The sequence below is a fragment of the Bombyx mori genome, chromosome 26 (assembly GCF_030269925.1).
Source record: "Bombyx mori chromosome 26, ASM3026992v2".
Taxonomy (NCBI): Eukaryota; Metazoa; Arthropoda; class Insecta; order Lepidoptera; family Bombycidae; genus Bombyx; species Bombyx mori.
Genome location: NC_085132.1, coordinates 4750926 through 4774520, shown reverse-complemented (window position 1 = coordinate 4774520; position 23595 = coordinate 4750926). Strand labels below are relative to the sequence as shown.

The window sequence follows — 23595 nt, the reverse complement described above, 5'->3', positions numbered from 1 at the left end:
TGATGAGCAATAAAGTATATTTTATCTCTCTCAAAATTCTGTTGATAAGTAATATCGCATCGGCTTCTTCCAGGCATTTATAGAAAATTAGATAGTGGTTTATTTAATGTTCAAATGACGACGAATCACATCCTTGTCCTAGTCGTACGTGAGTGACCGCCGTAAAAAACTATTATCGAAATTAAAGAAATAATAAAATGAAAATAATAAAGGCGAGCTTAAACAGTAAAAGCAGGTTTTTTTGTTCGCAATCTTGAAATAGGTAGGTAAATGAATAGATAAGTAACAAGTCAATATGAATTTATTTACAATATGAATTATTATGCTATATGCGTAATTTTTATGAGCTTGTAGATTTATTTAGTAATTCTTAAAGTTAAGATTAACAAATAAAAAAACTTTAGAACAGTTAGTCAATTTTTTTGTATACTTTATTTATATTACAAATATAATTTTACAAAAAGGTTTATACGTAGGTACTACAAATGCTTTTTTAATTACCTACATGTTAAGTAATCGCATCTGTTATATTATGACTTGATGACATTATTAGCTACGAATAAGCTATGTTCAAGAGCATTCTTTTATTTAACAGGTAAATAGGCACTATTGCGGCGCGCTGCAGGACTCAACGAATCGATGGCCTATTGCAGCTACTGCCTATTTTAGTTGTTGTTTTAAGATACCTATTACCAAAATTGTTCAAACGGTTGGTTCCACCTAGTCTCAAAGTAATTAGGAACTCGACTTTATTTCAAAAAGGTGAAGCTCTTAACGATTCCATCCGATATAGGCTTTATGTCAGGTGAGCTGTGAGCTAATGAAAAATATTAGCTATTTTGTTGTATATAATTTAATTAACAAGTTCAGACACGGTAAGGATTAAGTGAATCCGAAATTGCTTTGAATATTTGGATCGATTCTAATAATAAGTTTGTAGTAGTAATAAGATTTTGATAAAAATGTTTCAGGGCACGAGTTAGTTTTTCAATTCTATCTCTGATGGCAATCCCAGCTCCTAATTAAGTTGTTTAATTACATTTACATACTTATTTAACTTGTATTTAAACGATAATAAATAGTATTTGATGTTTCTGCACCATCGTAATTAATAATGATATTAAGTAGTGCCTATTTATCGTTTTTAATTAAGAACTATTAAAAATAAAAAGAATTTCTAATAATTCACCGAATGAATGTTATGAATAAGGAAAAGTGGAACTTTCGAATGAAAAACATAAGTCTGATCGACGCTAAATGATAGAACGAGTAGTTATCCGCGCGTCTTCATCCCGATAATTAACCGACACCCCCCGCGACCCCGCACCCGCCCCCCTCGATCCTTCAGCAAACCAAATTAATCACACCACGAATCTAGCCCCCAATCCAGGGCCGGATTAAAAACTTTTATTGAAGAGCCGAGCGTGGCGTTACGCCGCACCCACCGCGGCCCGGCCCACCAATGCCGAGTCGACTGCAATAAACGGAGCCGGTTCCATTGGACGAGTGGGACCAGCCCACGCCCGGACTACGCCCGACCCACGGCTGTCAAACGCCGCGTCAGTTGACCGAGGCGCGTCGACCCGTCAGCCGTATCCCGCGTTAACTTCGCCGTTGACTGACATAAACAAAACAAAACGGAACGTTTCGATTGCATTTGTGAACTGGTTGTGTTATGGATCTGTGAACCGAATGATGGAGGAGGAGTCTATGTCAGGACACAGCTGTTCTGAGGACGACATCAGCGTTGGACGACCTTCGCCGGCGCCGTCGCGGTCGCCTTCTCCGCACGACTACTTCAGACCGCTGAAACGACTGAAGATGGCCTCGGAGCCGGTCGAGGAGCGGCGCGGCGAAGGCGTCAAAAGTTTCTCTATCTTGGACATTTTATCGCACAGTCCGCGCACGCCGCCGCGTATAGTTCGCCCGTGGGACGCGTCAGGCTTCGAGAGATTGCAGCGGCTTCAGCGCTTAGCCGGCGCCGCCCTGCTCGACGGAGAGAGATGGAGGCTTGCCGCTTTGGGTCTGCTGAGGCCGCGGGACATGGGCTCGGCTGAATGCTGCGACTCGGCATCCGAGAGGTCGTCTTCGGCGTCGGATTGCTGTTCCGAGCCGCGACGGGCCCAGCAGACATCCTCCACGGCGCCACACACGCCACTGGACGCTCTGTTCCACATGACAAGCAAAACTTTTGAAGCGAACAATACTGACAACGGAGGTAAGTACCATCGTTTTAATCTCGTAAAATTTTTTAGAACAAAACTGGGTATAAAAGTAATTAGTCATGATTACAGATCGAAATTTTTATTTTGTATTTTATCATGGCTCCAATAAACGATAAGAGAATATGTATTAATTAAAAATACGTTTAAGGGTTAATCTTGTGTTTATAGTTTCCGACATATCGAATAGGTAAATTATAATTTTAGTGGAAGGCGAATGACAAATGTCTTATTCGTTAAAATTTGTATGCATTGTGCACGATAACACTAGATTTGATTACGTCTACAGCTAGCTAAATCCAAAGAAAATTACCAATAATCTTATACTTAATATGCGTTGTAGGAAAGAACAATAATTTACGACTTAATAACAATATGTATGCGACTTTCAAACGTTAGAGAGTCGGTAGCGCTAACTGCAACTGTTGCAGTTAATTATCCGATTAATTGAGAATTGCAGAGTCTCGTGTAGTTCCGTCTTCGTTTTAATAGATTAAATTACGTCTTTCACTGCAAATTTTAAATGTTAATTACACGTTATTCATAATTAAAATCGGCGATGTGTTTGTGAATAGTCGACGCCCGTGCTCTCTTGCAGCCGTCGTATGTGTGCTCTGCAATCGTAGGCCTAAAACAAAACGTAATTACTTAACACTGGCAGCTAACGAAAAAATTACCTTTGTTAGTATCTGTAAAAAAAAAGTACAATATGATTAGTGTTGTTCTATAAAACCGAACATCTCGGTGTCATTAAGTGTAATTTATCGAGAAAAGAAAAGAAAAAGAGGCTTGTGGAAAGTATTAAGCGGTAGGCAGCGGCTCGGCACAGCCCCTGGCATTGCTGAGGTCCATGGGCGACGGTAACCACTCACCATCAGGTGGGCCGTATGCTCGTCTGCCTACAAGGGCAATAAAAAAAAAATACAAACCTTTTCTCATATCGAATTTTAAAACATGAGAACCTAAGTATGTATATTAAAATTTAGTATGTGTAATTATAACGTAAAATCACTGAAATCGTTTTAATAATCGTTTTATCGCTCCACATGTGCGAACTGGATCGATGTTTTGACAAACAGTGTCACAACAGAATAACAAAATGCTCCAATATAATCTGGCACATTTTCAAAACATCACTTGAAAGAAAACATTGGAAACAATAATTTGACGATAGCCGTTTTTAATTTAATTAGATAACATTTAATGCGGCAGAATTAAATATGGTTCTTAATTATTTAAAAAAAACACTGGCTATAATTTTTTTTGTGTGATCAATCATAAATTTTAATATCATTCTTTTATTTGCTAGCACGTTTTTTCTAAAACTAACTTTTCTAAATAATTCAAAGTTTTTGCTAATTTGAATTTCATTTATTTCTACTAAAAATTTATTACTACGAAATAAATTTACTATTAAGTGTTGATAAATTCTCCACTATTACATCGTAAAATTATTAAAATAACCAAAGTATTACGTGGAATATTTATGGAACATGGCACGTCTACAAAATGTTTAATAAGACACAACATTAATTTGAATAATTGCTTACTTGTCACATTTCTCATAGCACATCTAACAATACACTGAAAGTAATAATAATAATAAATAAATAAATAAATAAACAATAAATATTTACTAACAATCACGCCACGTTAACTGGTCCCGTGATAAGTTCGTAAAGAACTTGTGTTACAGGTACCAGATAACGGAAATAAATGTAAGATTTTTATTATACACATACATATATTTAATATTTTAATATACATCCATAACCCTGGAAAAGACATTTATATTTATCATACAAATATCTCCCCTTGGCGGGATTCGAACCCGCGACCCCCTTGTGTAGTGACCATGTTACTTACCACTACACCAGACGATCGTTAAAGTATTTTTTTTCTATAGATTCTCAGTTCAAATTTGACTCACATCTTAGTCTGCCGATGGAGGCGTATCATTTGTGTAGCATCATTATCTTGGTTTAATAAACTAGAATGATATTTTCGTTCAGAAGCCATCGTGAAGCGGTTGTTTTATTAAAACTTAAAATTAAGCTACGTGTTACCAGCCCGTACGGGTGAGCATCGCTATCTGACTTCAAACAGCCGGGTTTGTTGTAGGGCTACTGGACAATCCAATCGAGATTTTATTCTTAAGTTTTGGAATGTCAACACCCAGACTCTGACGTCAATGGATTCTATAAGTACTTAGTCCCAGAAAGGAGTATCAATCACAATAAAAACTTTATAGAAAAAAAAAGAAAAAAAACAATAATTTTTTCCATTTGTTGTATTTTGTCGTGCCTCATGTTTTTTTTTTTTTTTCGAGACATTAATAACGTTAATGAGTGTCGACAGAATGTCGAATAATAGAGAATGTCTTCGTAATTATGTTTCTGAAAAATATATTAACATCAGTTAAACAGGTACAGATCAGACTAATACTCGCAAAATCGCGTCAATAAAGTATTAAATTGCTCCATTTTATGTGTACCACTGTACGTATTGTGATTCAAATTAAAAAAGAATATAATACTTTTTTTTTCCTACCTAAGAAATTTCTTCATTACTCATTTAGCCTTTTGTGTGGGCTTACAATCCATATTACAAAGAAGATAAATGATACAAATTATTTTGAATAATTCTTACGTGTCCAATTTATGGTCATCCGCAGATTCCCGTGAACTCTGAAAGTCAACTTAATATGAATAAACTAGATGGTGTTAATATTTTGATTGAATAGGCGCGTATTAGGCAACGACCAGAGATTAACCTAGATTTTTTTCTTTTTTTTTTTCCTACCTATGCTACTAGCCTTGAGAGGCTATGTCAGCGTAACCGGGCGAGGTGAGCTCACGGGGCTCAAACCGGAGTGTTGCTAACAATGACCCTAACAAGAGCAGTACTTCGCAGGATCTACCACCGGATCGGAAATGCGACCCACTGAGAAGATCAGGCGTGAAACTCAGTGGGCTGTGCCTATGGCTTAATTTACTCGCCAAGCCCTTCGTCGCAAGCGACGGGTTCGGCGAGGACGGTGACCGAAAATTCTTAGGGACTCATAGTATACTAGTGTGTTATATGGCTGTACGACGCGTGCCATTTCACGAGCGGTCACAGATTCAAGACCGGACCTATACACATATTTTCAGTGGTGTTGAAATTCAAATGCACTCATAGGAAGCATGTTTTCGAGAACTCACTCTTGGTACCTTCTGGACTTACTTTGTTTGTGGAAGTGGAATGCTTACTCTCAGGTAATTCTCTTGTTGTTTTTTTTATTGACCTTGTACGCAGACGAGCAGCACACGGCCCACCTGATGGTGAGTGGTAATGCCAGGGGCAGAGCCAAGTTGCCGCCTACCGTTAAGTACTCTCCACAGGCCTCGTTTGAAGAAGGACATGTCGTAGCGCTCGGGAAACACCGCGGAGGGGAGCTCATTCCAAAGCCGGATGGTACGTGGCAAAAAGATCTCTGAAAACGCACTGTGAATGAACGCAGTGGCTCCAAGATGTTATCGTGAACTGATAAAAAACCAAATAGGCATATTAAATAATGTAACGAAACCATCAAAAAGTTTACGTATTAAATGGGCTACCTGCGGTTATAAAAGAGCAAAAATGTTTAAAAATAGATATATAGTATGTATGAAATGAATGAATAGAAACATAAATTCCTTGCATACAGTTGATGTCAGAGAAAAGAGACCCACTGAGTTGCAGTTGTGCCTTCTAGATGATTTTGTGGAACATCTTTGTCTACGTATTTACAATTTAACTTAGATATATATTAACACGTTGAACTCGAGACAAAAAACCATGCGTACCCCACTGGGCCGCAGCGCTAGGAAGGACGGTAGAACATTCTCGCAAGCCGCAATGAACACTGATCTCGGCCATTGACATCTCGGAAAATTCTCAGTACATCGCTGTTTTCGTAAGTCTTCCCATTATTTTAAAAAAGCTTTCCTGATAATATCGGTAACACAGAAAACACAATAACAATTGAGGCCGTCAGTCCAAAAGTGGCCAAAGCATATCATAGTTAGTATGGAGATAATGAGGTTTGAACTTATTTTTAAACTGCTTCGTAAGCAGTAATAATACTCGCGAAAATAACGTTTACAATCTGTTGTCTATGGGTAAAACTGAGGATAGGCCGGTTTTCCATCAAAATTTGTATGTAACGACCTCAATGTTTATATGTTGGGGAGATTTTGAAAACTATGCTGTCTGACAAAATTATCTGTAATAGCGCTGAAGATGTTAATAAAAAAAAGGAATTCAGATTATAAGAAACATTATTATGATCGTTTCCCAAGCCAAAGTCAAGGTACTCGACCAAAGGCGCGTCTTCCGGTAGACAAACAACGTCGGTAAGAACATTGTTCGTATTCTATACCTACTTATAACGTATTCTATACCTCGTGAGTCCGGGCGGGTAGGTACCACTACCCTACCTATTTCTGCCGTGAAGCAGTAATGCTTTTCAGTTTGAAGGGTGGGGCAGCCGTTGTAACTATACTTGAGACCTTAGAACTTATATCTCAAGATGGGTGGCGCATTTACATTGTATACGTCTATGGGCTCCAGTAACCACTTAACACCAGGATGTGAGCTCGTCCACCAATCAACGCAGTAAAAAAAAAAACTTATAAGCTACATTTATCAATTTTATTGTCATCACATTTCGGATTTTTTCACCATTCGTTCTTTTTGATGATATATTCCGCAACAAACAAATCTTATATATATAATTTCATTATAAAAGAACACCGTATACACATATTGAATAAAGTATTAACTGAAATTGTTCAATTATAAACAATTAAACTATTAGACATAATTGATTTGTACAATGTTGAAAAACAATTAATTGTTTTAATGTTCTAACAAGGTGTTGGAAATTAATGGAAATTTATATTGTTCAATTAAATTATTTTCAAAAACTCACATATTTATTAAATATTGTAATAAATTTAAGTATTCTATTCGCGGTTTTGCAATTTGAATATTCATTATATAGTCTTTATTTTACGTAATTTATTACCAGATTAATGATTCATAAATTTCATTACATTTCTTTAAATTAGTAACGCATTATGTTTTATAACAAAACTAATGAGCTCAAAGCTTTATTTAAAAAAATATATTTCTTTCATTCGATCAACATTTTAAATCTTATGCGTATTAAATTTTTTAAAATGAATCCATTGATGTGACCGATATGAACAAATTTTTTTTTCTTAATTTACAATACAATAAGAATTTGTTGACATTACCCATGACAATCGACAAGATCTATTTTGAGTAAAACATTTATATTGGTTTCAATAAAATTGTTACAATACAATAAAGACTTCGGCCTTATATATCAAGGTGTTTTGCTGCATTCACGTTGTGATGACCATTAAACAATATCAACTCTCTTTTAGAGAACGAATTGAATTGGCTAATTAACTGCAGACGGATGATGAAGTGAAAGAAGTACATATGTATTTCTGAGTGACATTGATTAATTCAATGCGTTGAATCATATAATATTGTTATTTAAATAAATATATAATTTAAACCCCAATAATTAACTAAGTTGGTAGGCATATTTATTAAAATAATGTGTAAATCAAATAAAATAATTAATTTACCAGTCGGACCCCTAAACATTTATGAGAGCCTACTTACTACACTCATAACACCGTTATCCACCTTGAATTTTTATTTTTATATTTCTTATATGGGTGGACAAGCTCACAGCCCACCTGGTGTTAAGTGGTTACTGGAGCCCATAGACATCTACAACGTAAATGCGCCACCCACCTTGAGTTATAAGTTCTAAGGTCTCAGTATAGTTATAACGGCTGCCCCACTCTTCAAACCGAAACGCATTACTGCTTCACGGCAGAAATAGGCGGGGTGGTGGTACCTACCCGTGCGGACTCACAAGAGGTCCTACCACCAGTAAAAAAATTAAAAAAATATTTAGACATTTGAGTTTAAAAAAGTATCGATTAGATTTATATTAAATTTATTATTATATTAATCTGTAACAATAAACGTTCTACGTCTAAAAATCGTTCTACAACGAAACGGCTAAGGCTCAAACGAAACAAATTTTCATCCATTAAGACAAGTAATCCGAGGCCCGAAGCGAGACACGCAAACGTCAATAAAAATCAACAGTCGAAGGGAATATTGATTCGTAATAAGCACTATTCGCGTAGATGATTATTAAAATAGATTAGGGCTCCGTAATAACAAGCTGGCGAAGCCGAAAGAGTCGACTTTACAACGTCCGTCATTATCTTGCCGCCATTTTTGTAATGTCACTGCTCTTGATGAAATTATGAGAAGTTACGTTCGCGAAAATCGTGCGAATTCCTGCATAGATGTTTTTTTTCTTTTTTTGTGTAAGGAGGTTTTAAGGTTTAATATGTGATTATAAGGTACTAGTCAAACTAGGCCCGGCTTGTTGGATGAAACTTCACCGGATCGCCTGGGTAGGCTAATAAATTTGAACATTTGAACGATGTTATATCACATACATAATAGCATCAATGCATCTTTCAAACGAATATAAAAATTCGATGATATCTCACACACACTTTTTGTTTTATTTAAATTTAAACATAGGAGGAAGCGCTTAATGAAAGTCCCTTTATTAAGATGACCTGAATTTTTTCTCGAAATCGCTCTAGCCGTTTTGGAATCTATTGGAAATGCGATCCGTTTGCTTTCCTAATACTTTGATAAACTTATTGTTTAAATAATTGATTTAATATAAAATTGAATTTGACATCAAACTCTCAGTACCTATTATGTATTAATAAGCTATGTAAACTTTCAACACGGACAAACACGGACTTACTAGTTTTTGCAATTCGGTATCTTCTATCTATCTACCTATAATCATTAAATTCTAGTATGACAAATTTCAATACGCCCAATTTTACAAACACATGAGGAACAGATACCCACAATACAATTTTTATTATTATTTTGCCTTAATATTCTGATCCCCGCTTGATATTAACCCGCGTTATTACATATTTATTATAAACTAGCTGACCCGGCAGACTTTGTAGTTCCTACGCTTCCTAAGCTTCCTAAGCTTTTGTATAAAATAAACTTAAAACAAATAAAAGGAATCCGTCCGGAAAATTGTTATTTTTATTTAATTTCAAGCATTTTCATATTTATCTACCTTTTAAACCTTCTCTGGACTTCTACAAATAATTCAAGACCAAAATTAGCCCAATCGGTCCAGTCGTTCTCGAGTTTTAGCAAGACTAACGAACAGCAATTCATTTTTATATATAAAGATATGACTTGAATAGATATGCAATTCTTGAATCTGAATTCCATTTGATTCGAACAAAGGTTACTGCTTACACTAGTTCGATTATTAATAACACAACCAAAGACTGCGTTTAGGAAACACACACATATACACATAAGCATATTCTATTCGTCTAGTTAATTTAAATATAAATAGAAAATATCATTTTCAAGTAATGTATTTGATAAAATAAGAATACAAATGTAACTTAAAAAAAAGAGTAGTAGCGCCCATTCTATTTATTACACAAAGCTATAACTGACGCTCCCGCACTATTCCATAATGCATTTTAAATTAAAAGACATCAGTTACGAAGGGTATTTATAAAAATTAACCACTTAATAGTGGAACATGTCAATGGTGTTCCGAAGGGCGACGGACCCACAAACATTCGGCCCTATTGAAAACAAATTCGAGCATAATTTCGCAAAAAAAACATCCATTGTTGTATCACAAAGATAGACATCAGAACGCTTAGAAGGCGGGAATTATATCTCCCATATGTTTTCGAGATTAACATGTAACTCATTTGTCATTTTCCGTGTGATTGAGGAAGTCATTTCTGGCGTTTTGAAACGGAAATAGAGTTTTTTTTTATCACCCTATGTATATGGAGAATAAGCCTATGTATCATTTGTGATTAATGAGTGCAGAACGCGTTCGTAATTACACGGGTTATGGGGAGTATTTTTGTGGTCGTTCGACATTCAGAATGGATTTTTGTTTTACGTTTCGTAATACACTTTATAAATTTATGTTCCATATTGATTAAAAAATAAATACTGGTTTAAAAAAAAAAAAAAAACGCTTGTATAGAACATCCAACTAAAAACATAGAAAATAAATTTTAATAAATTTGAATTAAAAATAGCGTAAGAAAATATGATTTTATTGTAAAAAAAAGCGTTGTAAAAGTAAGTTGGGTTTTCTATAATCTGTTTTTTTAGTTTTTTTAAACTATTATTTATTTTTCATCTTTTAGTTGAATTTCAATTTTGTTTTTTTTAGTATTGGTTTGTCATCGGTCCTAATGAGTATGCCAAATTTCGAGTTAATCCGACGTTTTGAAGGAGGTCAAAATCATGTTCAAAGCTAATGAAAGCGTATTAAAAATGAAGAATCATAAAATCGAAAAGTCAAAAGTAGGCACGAAAATTAAAATTGTTTTAAATTTACTTTGTAATTCGAATTTTCTGTCACTGTCAAAAAAAGAGCAATACGAAAATATTTTACCTAAAACTTATCATGAAAAACTGAACATCTACGTCTTGTATCGTAATGATAATTGAAGGAAAAAATGATTGCCAGTTACAATGTCATGTACTAAGTAATCCATTAAACAAATTGGTGTTGGAAAACAAAACACTATGAAGGAGTTTATCTAAAACATTGTAGTTATCAGCTTAATCTAAAATCTAAATGACATGTGATCCTGTAATTACAGCGATCCAATCTGAACGTACAAGGCACAATAGCATTTTATTGTTGCATACATTGTAAACAAATTAAATTGCCAACAACAATTATGAACTCGAGTACTTTTGTCGAACTATTACCATTTATTTGCAAAATGATTTTTACTGGCGGTAGGACCTCTTGTGAGTCCGCACGGGCCCTAGACAGGTCCTTACGGATCCATCACATCCAATAACCTTTGCATTAGACGCCTTCAGCTCTAACACTAGGAGCAGGCTTAGGGACCCCGGTAACCGTACTCGTCGAACTCGACGAAGAGTTCGACGTGCAACCTAACCCATTCATCAGCTCGCTAAGTTTCTCGCCGGATCTTCTCAGCGGGTCGCGATTCAACGTAGATTCATTCGCGAAGCAGAGCTACTCTTGAGCTGTTAGGTCTCCTTCGGAGGCGCTCGGGTAGCTGTTAGCAAATCCCACCCGGGCCCTCCTGGCTGAGCCTTTGCTCGCCCACCTGTCCTGGTGAAACTGGAAAGGCCTCCGGGCCACCAGTAATCCTTCAATCATAAAAAAAAAAGTCCGCACGGGTAGGTACCACCGCCCCGCCTATTTCTGCCGTGAAGCAGTAATGCGTTTCGGTTTGAAGGGTGGGGCAGCCGTTGTGACTACACTGAGACCTCAGAACTATATCTCAAGGTGTGTGGCGCATTTACGTTGTAGATGTCTATGGGCTCCAGTAACCACTTAACACCAGGTTGGCTGTGAGCTCGTCCACATATCTAAGCAATAAAAAAAAAATGAAGTTTGATATTTTAAAAAATCCAGAATAGTTCACTTATGATTTAATTCCTTGTCTTCGAGCTCGAGTTTTATTGTATTAGCGAGTACTACTATACAAGGTCAATGTCCAAAGGAAAATTTGAAATACCCATGGTACAAAATTACTATGGAGATAGAACGTTAAAAAAACGTGTTCCATACTTACTCAATAGTTTACCCGAGGACATAAGACGTGAGCCTATACTTGCTAAATTTAAAAGCTTATTAAAAAAACATTTGTTAAATACGTTATAACCATTTACGTAAATTAATTGTGTTATTATAGTATAAGCTAGTTGAATGGTTTATACGCTATGTTTGTATAAAGCGAGTTACCTGCAGTCAAACTGCATAAGCAGTTTTGCGGGGCATGTTTTGATTGTAAGTGTAACTTCTTATGAATAAATATATTACATACAAAAAAGGTATTAAGAGCTTATGTTAATGACAGTTTTCTCTAAAAAATTATGATTGCTCGCGTAAGTCTTGACAATTATATCCTACTAGCGGACCCGGCGAACTTTGTTCCGCCACACAGTTTGTTTTAAACACGTCAACTTCAAAATTCTACTATAATTAACCATAGACTATATTACGTTTAGCTGTCAGTTGCGTTTTGTTATTCTATATCAGTTGCGTTTTGTTATACCACGTTTTATGTCACGTCTCACGGGAACGTGATAAAAATGTATCCTATGTCCTTCTCCTGGTTCTAAGCTACCACCTCAGCAATTTTCAGCCAAATCAGTTCAGCCATTCTTGAGTCATAAATAGTTTAACTAACACGACTTTCTTTTATATACAGTCAACCCTGGGTAAGTGAGAACTGGATAAGTGAGAAAACTCTATAAGTGAGAGTAATAGCCAGAACCCGTCATTTTAAGCTCCCAAAACCTCTATTAGCGAGAAACAGAAACCTCTGTAAGAGAGAGTCGTTTTTCCCTCATGGATCTCCGTAAGTGAGACTGCTACTTATCTATCCCTCTATAAGCGACAGTCGAGCTTTATTTCTTTATATTATTTAGGAAGAACAAATGACAAAACAAATTACAAATTTAACATGTGCTATTTTATGACTCATTCTTAGCTTTTGCGGAACTTCCTAACATTGTTTTTGTCTTGTTTTCTCGTCAATATTGAACCTATTCTATTTCGTGAAACTAAATAACGTTGTTATTTCATCGCATTCTTTTCGAATGGACAAGTGTGCCTGTGTATCGTCCTGTTTGTCGGACTTACTCAGTTTATCGTTAATCAATTGCAAAGGAAAGTTCTGTTCTGCATCATGTTAAAACGGAAAATTAAAGTACTGCTACTAAGTGATAAACTTAAAATAGTGAATGCGTTTGAATCCGGAAAATCGCAAAATGAAATTCAGAGGGTGCATTAGCGAGAAACTCGGGTTAGTGAGAAACCTCTATAAGCGAGAATGAGATTGTGCTCTCTTGAACTCTCACTTATCCAGGTTTGACTGCATATAGATTTATCGCTTAGTACTTGTTGTAAATTTTACTCAACCGTGTTTTTGAAAATACCTCTTATTACCTATTAGTAAATGCCAGTCCGGTTTGCTACTTGATCTTTGATTTCCTGACAATTTATCAGTCTAATTGTTTCGTTGTCTACAGGAAACAAATATTTACACAACGACGTTTATTTATACAAATCCAATCCATTCAACTGTAAATTCATTTGCAAGCCCAAATAGTAGACAAAATTATTGTATTTACATTCTATTTCGTTGCTACCGTACTATTTATAGACGTCAGAGCGTAATGTGACACTGATTGGTACCAAACCTGTTCGTTAGTACCATTCATCGAACTAAGCTTTGTAGGCGGCTTTAGTAACAGCCTGGTACCGGCATATTTTTATCGCGAAACAATACCGCGCTTCGATTTTAATTGTGACTGCAATTACTTTTAAGGTACATATAAACTTTTTGTTGTTAGATCGCACGCACTTAATATCACACGGATCACAAACTCCTTTGCCTGTTTGCCCTTTTACTGGTGGTAGGACCTCTTGTGAGTCCGCGCGGGTAGTTACCACTGCCCTGCCTATTTCTGCCGTGAAGCTACTGCGTTTCAGTTTGAAGGGTAGGGCAGCCGTTGTAACTATACTGAGATCTTAGAAGTTATACCTCAAAGTGGGTGGCGCATTTACGTTGCAAATGTCTATGTGTGGGCTGTGAGCTCGTCCACCTCTCTAAGCAATAAAAAAAAACGCTTCTACAGTTATCAAAACTATACTGCTTTCAAGACTCTCATCAATATTACATTACCTTAAAATTAGAGGCAAGAACATTCAAACCCTTTCAAATTGTAGTCCAAAGTAAAAAAGTCTTGGCGATCAAAGACGAACGACACTCGCAGGCGCTCATACGAATTATACTTTATTATACCACAAATTATTGCGCTCCCAACGCCTCCTGTGGGGTCCGCAAAGGTGTCCGACCCGACACGTTTATATTACCCCTATTAAGAAAAAAAAAAAACAGGCCAAAAGCCTCCGCCGGCATAATAAGGGCGAGCATTCACCGCTTTTACACGAATAATGCGAGTTTCAGAAAGGTACCTAACCTACCTCTGACTAATTGATTGTGAATGGGAGCTTTATTAAATCGAGAATCGATGGGGCGCATTCGATTTGGAAATTTAATTTACAAAACCGAACTTTTAGGAATATCATTGTCCGTTAATTCTGTAGGAAGTTAAATGTTACCTTTGTACCCTGTAAGTGCCTTTGTACATAATTTTCCTATTACTCTGTACTATGTCTTGTTTTCTGTGTGTACATAAATAAATAAATAAATAAAAAATGTTAGTACTGGGTTGTCTCATAGAGTATTTTGCTATTTTAAACATATCTATGACACAGCTAGTTTTCTTGTTGTTCTTTTGTTACAAATTTCCTTTTTTATAATGGCGACAATAACATATTAAGTACAAAAACATTCTTAAGAAGCAGGCAAAATTCATATAACTACATTGTTTAATGATTACTCAAAACTGAATCCCTCAAAATAAAAATAAAAACGTTATTTTGAAGCTATTAAAAGTGCGACATTTCACACGGGCCGCTACTAATTCGGTTCGGGTCGACCGTGCGTCGTCCGTCTCGTTTTGTTGTAACAGGACAAACAGGGACGCAAGATATCGAGTTAATTTAATTATATCATATTAATCTTATGCCCTCGTCTATCTTTTACATCTGTATTACATTTCATAAGACCGTTAACTCGAAAGGCACTCAAATTGAAATGCAAAGAATTCTTTATTCTTAATAATTATCGCTTATTTATTACGTAAATAACTATGTTACTTATTTCACGAATTTAAAGCTCTGGAATGAGCTGCCTCATTTGGTGTTTATGACATCTGCTTTTATCTCACGATTTATAGCATTACTTCAAGGTAAGTAGCAACCTGTTTGTTTGTTGCTTACATTAATGGTGGCAATGTGCACGGGCCTTAGAACCTGGGCCTTAGGAAATGCTTCTAACTAAAAGTCCGCCTTTCAATAATATTATCGAAATTAATTACAAGACAGACATGGAATAATGCTGGCATTGTTATTTTTATTTTATTGCTTAGTCGGGTGGACGAGCCCACAGCCCACCTGGTACTGAGTGGTTACTGGAGCCCATAGACATCTACAACGTAAATGCGCCACCCACCTTGAGATATAAGTTCTAAGGTCTCAGTATAGTTACAACGGCTGCCCTACCCTTCAAACCAAAACGCATTACTGCTTCGCGGCAGAAATAGGCAGGGTGGTGGTACCTTACCGCGCGGGCTCACAAAAGTTCCTACCACCTGTACTACCTACTAGTACTTAGCACGTAATTACTAACGACTACTGCGTTGAAGCAACAGTATCCTATTACGAAAATCAAAGATGTAATATTCTTAAGTTTTTTTTGCTACTGGCAAGGCGTCAAAGGTAAATATTTCTTTTGACGGAAGAACATAAATTTTCTCACTGAGAGGTCGAACAACAAATACATTAAATAAATATATGGACTACAAATTTAATCTGTGGTACTGGCCAGGTCGTTTACTAGATCGGACTTTTTGGCGGGAACGCGAGGAATGAAGTTTGTGTGTGATTTGTTTTATTTTGTCTATTTAGTGTTTCTTCGGGTTTAAATGTGTAATAATGGTGGCTTATTAACTGTTTAATATCTGTGAAAGTGCACAAATGTGGGAAAATGAAACAAAGCCGCTGGACGTAACTTCTCGGGATCCTCCAAAAAGTCCACTGAAAAAATCTTAGTAAATGACCACCATTTTACTGAGATTATATTTCATCCCATATCATCTCATTTCATTTCATTTAATTTCATCCCAGTTGATTAATGTCTCAAATTAATCATCTTCATTTCATTTCACTCCATAATATCATTTTTCATAAAAATATGAATGTAAATTAAAATAAGACATGACTTAAAGGTCTCAGTTACCAGGTCATAAAATCCCTTAAAAAAAAGTTTACTAGACCAATGCATATCGATTAAAGGGTAAGTGCATTAAGACAACGATCGTTGGTTATTCATTACTAAATAACCCTATATTAAGCACACTCAAACACCCCACGAATTATAGGTAACGAAATTTTTGCTTTGACGATTTCTTATAATTTGTCTGCTCTTTCAAACAAGCTTATATTACAGGCTTCGTGTATTCGAAATTCAACCATAATCATTAACACATCAAGATTCAAGATTCATTTTGTGTATTTTGTCGTTTGCTTTTTTTTAACATTTTTAATGTTAACACCAAAACTTGTGAGCACTTACTAAAAAAATTTGCTTGGCTTTTAATGGTAATTCAGGAGGACGTAGATTCGATTCTGGTACCTCTAAATATCAGATAGGTAGGCTAGGCTGTCAATGAATACAAAAAAATATGTACTTAAAGAAGTTAATTGTAGATATATCATGTACCTACAAAGATATATAAGTAGCTTTCAAAATAAATACATAGCAATATAGATAAATAATTAACTCCTTATCTTTGAGAAAACTATCAGACACATCAAACTTAGCTCTGCATATGAACAAATAACGTTTAAAATCGACTGACATTGAAATCACACAAAAACCCCTCTAATGTGTCTTAGATGCCAATATCGATAGCTTAATCGATTCTATGTATCGATTTTTATTTTCCAAACGAACGCATTTAATACAATTACGTGTTCCTTAAATAATGCTTTGTCAGTTTTGGAGGTCAGGTGTGTGGGACCTTCTTTAATTGGTCGCCCACTCTCTCATAAAAGGTGCTTTTTCCGTCATATAATTTGGATGTTTTTTGCTCACTAATAAAAATTGGTAACGAAAGGTGACCGTAATCGAGGAAAAATAATCCTAATATGAAGAGTATAAGATCTTTTGCTAACGCAATGCTAATATGAACTCACGCAGCAAGCAAAGTAAGGCAATACGATATTAGTATGTAGCCTTAAACCAGAGGGTTTTTAACACGTTTGTATTAGCTTGGTATGTATGCACATATGTATTTATGTTTTTATGTAACGGAATCTTTGAACGTCATTTTCAACATTAACTTGAAAATTTGCATACGCATCAAGAACCGATAACAATACAATAATGTTATAACTTTGCTGTACCTAATATCTACAGAATCTACAGAATAAAAAAAAAAGATAATGAAAATTGCTAGTTCGGTTTTCTATTTATTTTTTTAAACTACGTTTGTTATAGATTTATTTAAGCTACTAGCTGATCTGACAGGCCTCGTAGTGCCTCAATTGATAAATAAAAGACTTAAACTTTTGTATAAAATAAACTTAAAACAAACAATAGTAATCCGTCCAACGGGGGACACATCAAAATTGTTATTTTTATTTAATTCCGAACATTTTCATATTTATCTACCGTTTAAGCTTTCTCTGGAGCTCCACAAATAATTCAAGACCAAAATTAGCCAAATCGGTCCAGCCGTTCTCGAGTTTTAGCGAGACTAACGAAAAGCAATTCATTTTTAAATATAAAGATGACTAACCCACGACTTATCAGTAGCTACTGCAACGTCTGCAACTCGTACACATCAAAGTCAAGGGCACAGCCAAGTCGCATGCCCTGAAGGACATTCGTTATCCTTAGAAAATAGCGTAGAGCGATCATTCTAGAGTATTTGATTACCTAAACAAATTCGGAGGAGGACAATTGGAGGAACCGATCGGCTAACGGTATGAGTCATACCCCAAGCGATTCTAAATAGTTAAAGCAGCTCATGAACTCCGCAACGGAGTGCGCAGTCTCAGTTAGATTATAACCAAGCTAACCCTTCGAACCGGTATATATAACTGAGTCGCGGCAAAAACAGGCAGAGTTAGTACCTAACGCAGAAAAATAGCTTGATGCTAACGCTGACGAACGATGAATATTTTTTTTGCCTACCTGGTTATCCCGGTTACGAGAGCCCATGGACCGATAAGTCGACATGGGAATGCGGCCGCGCATGTATATAGCCATGTATCGGAAGCACACTTTTGTCACGGCCTATTCACGGCAGATATAAGTAAGGTGGTGGTGCTTGGGTGAATCCCCTAGTCGCCTTTACGACACCCATAGGAAGAGAAATGGTGGTGCTGTTTGAGAAGTGTTTAGTGGTGGTGGAACGTCTAGTGAGTCCGCACGGGTAGGTACCACCGCCCTGCCTGTTTCTGCCGAGAAGCAGTAATGCGTTTCGGTTTGAAAGGTTTATTTTTATATTTATTTAAACCATCTAAGCAAGAGAAAACCACTAAACTTAACCGCTAAACACTAGGTGAAATCGTTCAACGTCCATGCAAAAATAACTACACCTATGTTTTACTTTTTTTTTTGAGATCAATAATTTACGGACTATTATCTCGTTCAAGGTTGCCAGCCGATTAATAGAAGACGATTATGTTTAACAGTTCTCGAAAAAACTAGCTCGTCTTTCAGCGACCTACATAAATAAATTACATATAGTAATTACACGAGCTAGGCAATAAATAAATAGCTTTTTTCTGTTTAACCGCTCGTAAATTAAATGTCAAAGCTATGCACAGATAACGCTAATAACCAAAAGAATTTTATTAGTTTCAAAACGCAAAAGGAAATTAATCTTGATAGAAAAATAATATAAAATTATTCAAGTAAAAACATAAGCATTAAAACAAGCACCTCATGATCGTATTTTTATGAATCTCATGACTTTAATTAAATATATGTTGGGAAAAAGTAAAATCGAAATTGTAATACAAAACACAATATCGCACAGAAGGTTTAATCAAGAATGTGTATATCTCTATGTCCACAATGTCACAAGGAAGTCTCAGGTATTTCTAAATATCGCACCACGGCTGTCAATTATCCGGTTTTATTGCATTAGATGAATAAACGAGCTCATGGTCCATAATATGATCAAGTGGTCAACCATAGACAATTAATAAGTGAATACAGCTGCTGTCTTTAACATATGAGGTGGAAGTATAATTATTATACCCATTAATTTGACCGTTGAACAGAACGAACGAATGCCTGCGGCAGAAAAGATACTTAATTTTGAAAACAGAAGATAATTTAGCAAAGAATCGATTTGCACCTCTGGATGATGAAAGCGAATATAGTAGTTACATCAAAAAAATGGCCGATCCTATTTTCGATTCGATTACTCGTATTCTCCAATGACAGGCGAATTACAGTTTACATATACCTGTAGTAGAAATAGCCTGTGACCTTAAACGGTTCAGCATCGCGTCCCATATCGTGTCAGAAACCACATTCTGGCGTTGTGGCTACATACCTACCGACTTGGAACAGGCTAAGAAAAAAACACACCGCTTTCCAACTGAAAAAATATATATCAAACATTTTTTTTGTTATCTAATTCAGTGCCAATAACAATGCGAAATAAAATAAAAAAATCAAATAGAAAAATTTACTAAATTCACATTCCTTGATCATCAAATGTGCCTTCTGCGTTTACCTATTGTTTGTGGTTTCATTCGTGATATTTATAATTTATGTTGTCTGCTTCCGTTCCGGGCTGGTGAGTGCACATTACAATATTAGAATGAAGATAAATCGTACATATGCATATATATTAGTAAATATGTTTTAGTACGTGTGCACTTGAAAACTCATTTATCATTTATGACCTTGGGTTAGTCGAGGCACGTCTCGTTTAAATGTTCAGGCTGCTGTGTGTGAGTTTGTAAAGTGATCATAAACGCTCATAAATATTGGCTACATTATTTATAAATAGCTTAAACTAAGCATGCTTAGCTGTTCAATGAAACTAGAAATAACTAAGAAGTAAATTAAAAAAATTGTGGTATTTTTATCAATAACTAGCTGATCCGGCAGACTTTGTAGTGCCTCAATCGATAAATAAAAGACCTAAACTTTTGTATAAAATAAACTTAAAACAAACAAAAGGAATCCGTCCGACGGGGGACACATTAAAGGAAAAACAAAATTGTTATTTTTATTTAATTCCGAGCATTTTCATAGTTGTCTACCTTTTAAAAACCTTCTTTGGATTTCCACAAATAATTCAAGACCAAAATTAACCAAATCGGTCCAGCCGTTCTCGAGTTTTAGCTAGACTAACGAACAGCAATTCATTTTTATATATATAGAAGTAGATAAATATTGAATTTAGTCAAATTATCTATCTGATTTAAAAAAACAAAGAATGTATCTTGTGGCTTCACCATTGTTCTTCGTTCTTGAAGTTGATCACACTTCATGCGTTTTATTAATTTAAGAGTTTATCGTGTATTTCCACAATAAAGTTTAATTAAAAAAAAATTCTTACCTATTTTAGTTATGCTAGATTCTGCGGGCGAGTAGTTGAGTTCACGGGTCTCAAACCCGACGACGTTGCTAACACTAAGCCCACAAAGAGCAGTGCCTCGCAGAATCTACCACCGGATCGGAAACGCGGCCCACTGAGAAGACCCGGCGAGAAACTCAGTGGGTCGTTCTGCGGGTTAATTTACTCGCCGAGCCCTTCGTCGCAAGCCGGTTCGACGAGAACGATGGTCGGGCTTAAGGTACCTAAAAGCATCGGTAGTGGATCGGAAGGATCCGAAATGACGTGCTTAGAGTGACGTCGACTGTTTACAATTCGGTCCACAGGATCGGGAATGTAGTTACTGACGGCCACGACAAGAGGGTTCTCGTGTCGTGCCGCTTTTTTGAAATGCCGGCTGTAGATATTTACTGATGGACTCGAGGTCCAGGTCGTCGTGGAGATCGACGTTCCTTACTTACCACGGTGCTCCGACGGCTATACTGCAAGAGCGGGATTGAATGACTTGAACGGGTTTCAAGTTAGTGCGGGCCGCGTGAGCGAACACTACGCTTGCATAGGTCATGACAGGGCGTATGCTAGTTTTGTAGAGCGTCACCTTATTACGAAGGAACAGTTTACATCGCCTACAAATCATCGGATAGACACAATAAGAACTAATCTTAGTTCAAAAGTAAACCGAAGTTCGCTAATCTCAGGACTGTGTACATTATTAATTTATTCATTTTAACTTAAATCTCCTATAGAATATTAACTATAGAATAATCAAAACGTAATTGGTACATTAAAATAGTGTTTATTTATTCATAAATAGTTCAGTCATTTTGGTGTTAGGTACTGAATGAAACGTATGTATTATTAATATAAAATACAGACAATAAGAACAAATAACAATGGCCGTTAATTTGAAATACAGATTCAATTATTTTCCATGCAAAAATCATTATAGCATAGACAAAAGCTTTATTTTCCTTTCGCTGTTTTTTTTTGTGAATCGAGGCCCTGGAACCGATAAAAAACAATTCAAAGCTCTTTACTTTCCAATAAATATATATTTTTAATAATATGTAAGTATCATCTTTTATCGCATCGTCACGACTTTGGCTCTTCGTTAAAACACGTAAACCGCATTCAAAACGAAAAAAAAAAAACATTTCCTCCGAAATTAAATTCATCACATTGAATTGCGAACAACATGGCGACCGAATAAAACATTCCATACAAAAGAGTCGATTTGCGTATAATTTCGAGACAATTTCGAAATTCTCCGATTGTTGTCCTGTAGCTTTTTTTTCTTTTTCTTTTTCGTTAAACGTACTCAATGATTCGGTCACGAATTCTTAGATATTTTACTGCGTCTAAAATGAAATGGTTTTACGTTCGATTTTTTTTTTCATTGTTAATTTGCTGCCGAAAGCAAAGCAAGCAAGAAGCCGCTTGTTTTCGACACGGAGAAGATTCATATGAAATGAATAAAGAAGATTTTCCTATTGTTATTTCAATCTAATTAAAACATCAATGTACCTACTAATGATTATTAAATTGAGGTAGTGTATGACATTGTAGCAACCACGGAATAGATCTATTCCGTGGTAGCAACGTAAAAAAAACTTATTAATCTGGTTCGAATAAAAAACTGATTCATTTTACACCACAGCGCAGCCTTGACATTTCAGATTGGTAATCGGTGTTTTTTTATTACTTAGATTGGTGAATACAAACATTCCCCCTGTATTATGTGATTATCGGAGAAACCATTTTGGAGGTATACCTACTAATACAAAGGGAAGATCTTCCACCGAGCGGGTGACGTTGCTCGGTAGACCGACGGTCCGAATGTTATTGTTCGGAGCATGTAGGTATATATGCTTTTTCAAGCTTATCTTGAAAATGTCGTAAGCGACATTCAGACATCTGTCAATGTGCCCACTGAGTTTCTCACTGGATCTTCTCAGTGGGTCGCGTTTCCGAACCGGTGGTAGATTCTCTGCTCTTGGTAGGCTTAGTGTTAGCAACGTCGTCAGGTTTGAGCCCCGTGAGCCCACCTACTAGTTTGATGTATCTAGTAGTATAACCACTATAACCCCTAGAGGTTACTAGAAAAGGTAAAAAAAAAGGTCAAAAAACTTATGTTGTGTAATGGCTACCCGTCACAAATACATGCATACCCAACTAGCAAATAGCAAATTAGCGGCAATACATAAAAACACAAACCTAGACCTCACAGCACGTGCACGTAAATAAAACAAATTAAATCGGCACATTAATTAAAATTTGATTAAAAAGAGACGTTTAATTCAATTTTCGAACTGATAAGGCCATCTATTAGCGTCGATTTTCCACACACATTAACTATTCGATAAAAATTTAACACGCTCGCTCGTATGTGTGCGTGAACTAATTGAATTATGTTTACAGTATGTCAGCGCCGGCTGTGTCGTGCAACGCTGAGCGGCTATTGGTCGATTCGTATTTAGAACAATGGCGGATCTGTCACATGTATTAAGTGAATCGACAGCGGCTGTAAATAACGTTATCAAACTTTTCATTGTATTAGAAAAGGCTATTAATAATTTCAACCCAAAGTAAAAGCTATTCATAAATTAGAAGCCTACAATCGAATTTTATAAAGCGTGACAGGCATTCTATTACAAAATATGTTTTTATCAAGACTGTTTCAAGGGGCCATTCAGACAGGGACACAGATAAAACTATGCCTCGTCGTTTCATAAGAAGCTTTCTGTGTGCTTAGTGCGAGTTTTCTAACGTTTTCGATAGCGTAAAAGTTAGCTCAAATATTTTTGTATGGAATGGGATCGTTTGCCTACGTTTGCCGCTAGGGGCGCTGTTCCAACTGCACACAAAATGGTTTTTTTTTATGATTGAAAGATTACTGGTGGCCCAGAGGCCTTTCCAGCTTCACCAAGGCAGGTGGGCGAGCAAAGGCTCAGCCAGGAGAATACACAAAATTGTGTTAACTTTTACGCTA

At 36.1% G+C, this 23595-nt stretch overlaps 1 protein-coding gene across 1 annotated transcript in view; it reads left to right on the top strand.

Annotated features, from left to right (window-relative positions):
- The first annotated feature begins 1503 nt into the window (after positions 1-1503).
- The window catches only part of LOC101739237 (homeobox protein Hox-C5a), a 102139-nt gene continuing 80047 nt past the window's right edge, over positions 1504-23595 (top strand). Inside the window, exon 1 of the mRNA XM_004933064.5 lies at positions 1504-2218. Coding sequence (XP_004933121.2) covers positions 1693-2218 — 526 coding nt within the window. The 5' untranslated portion in view covers positions 1504-1692. The remainder of the gene's footprint in view (positions 2219-23595) is intronic.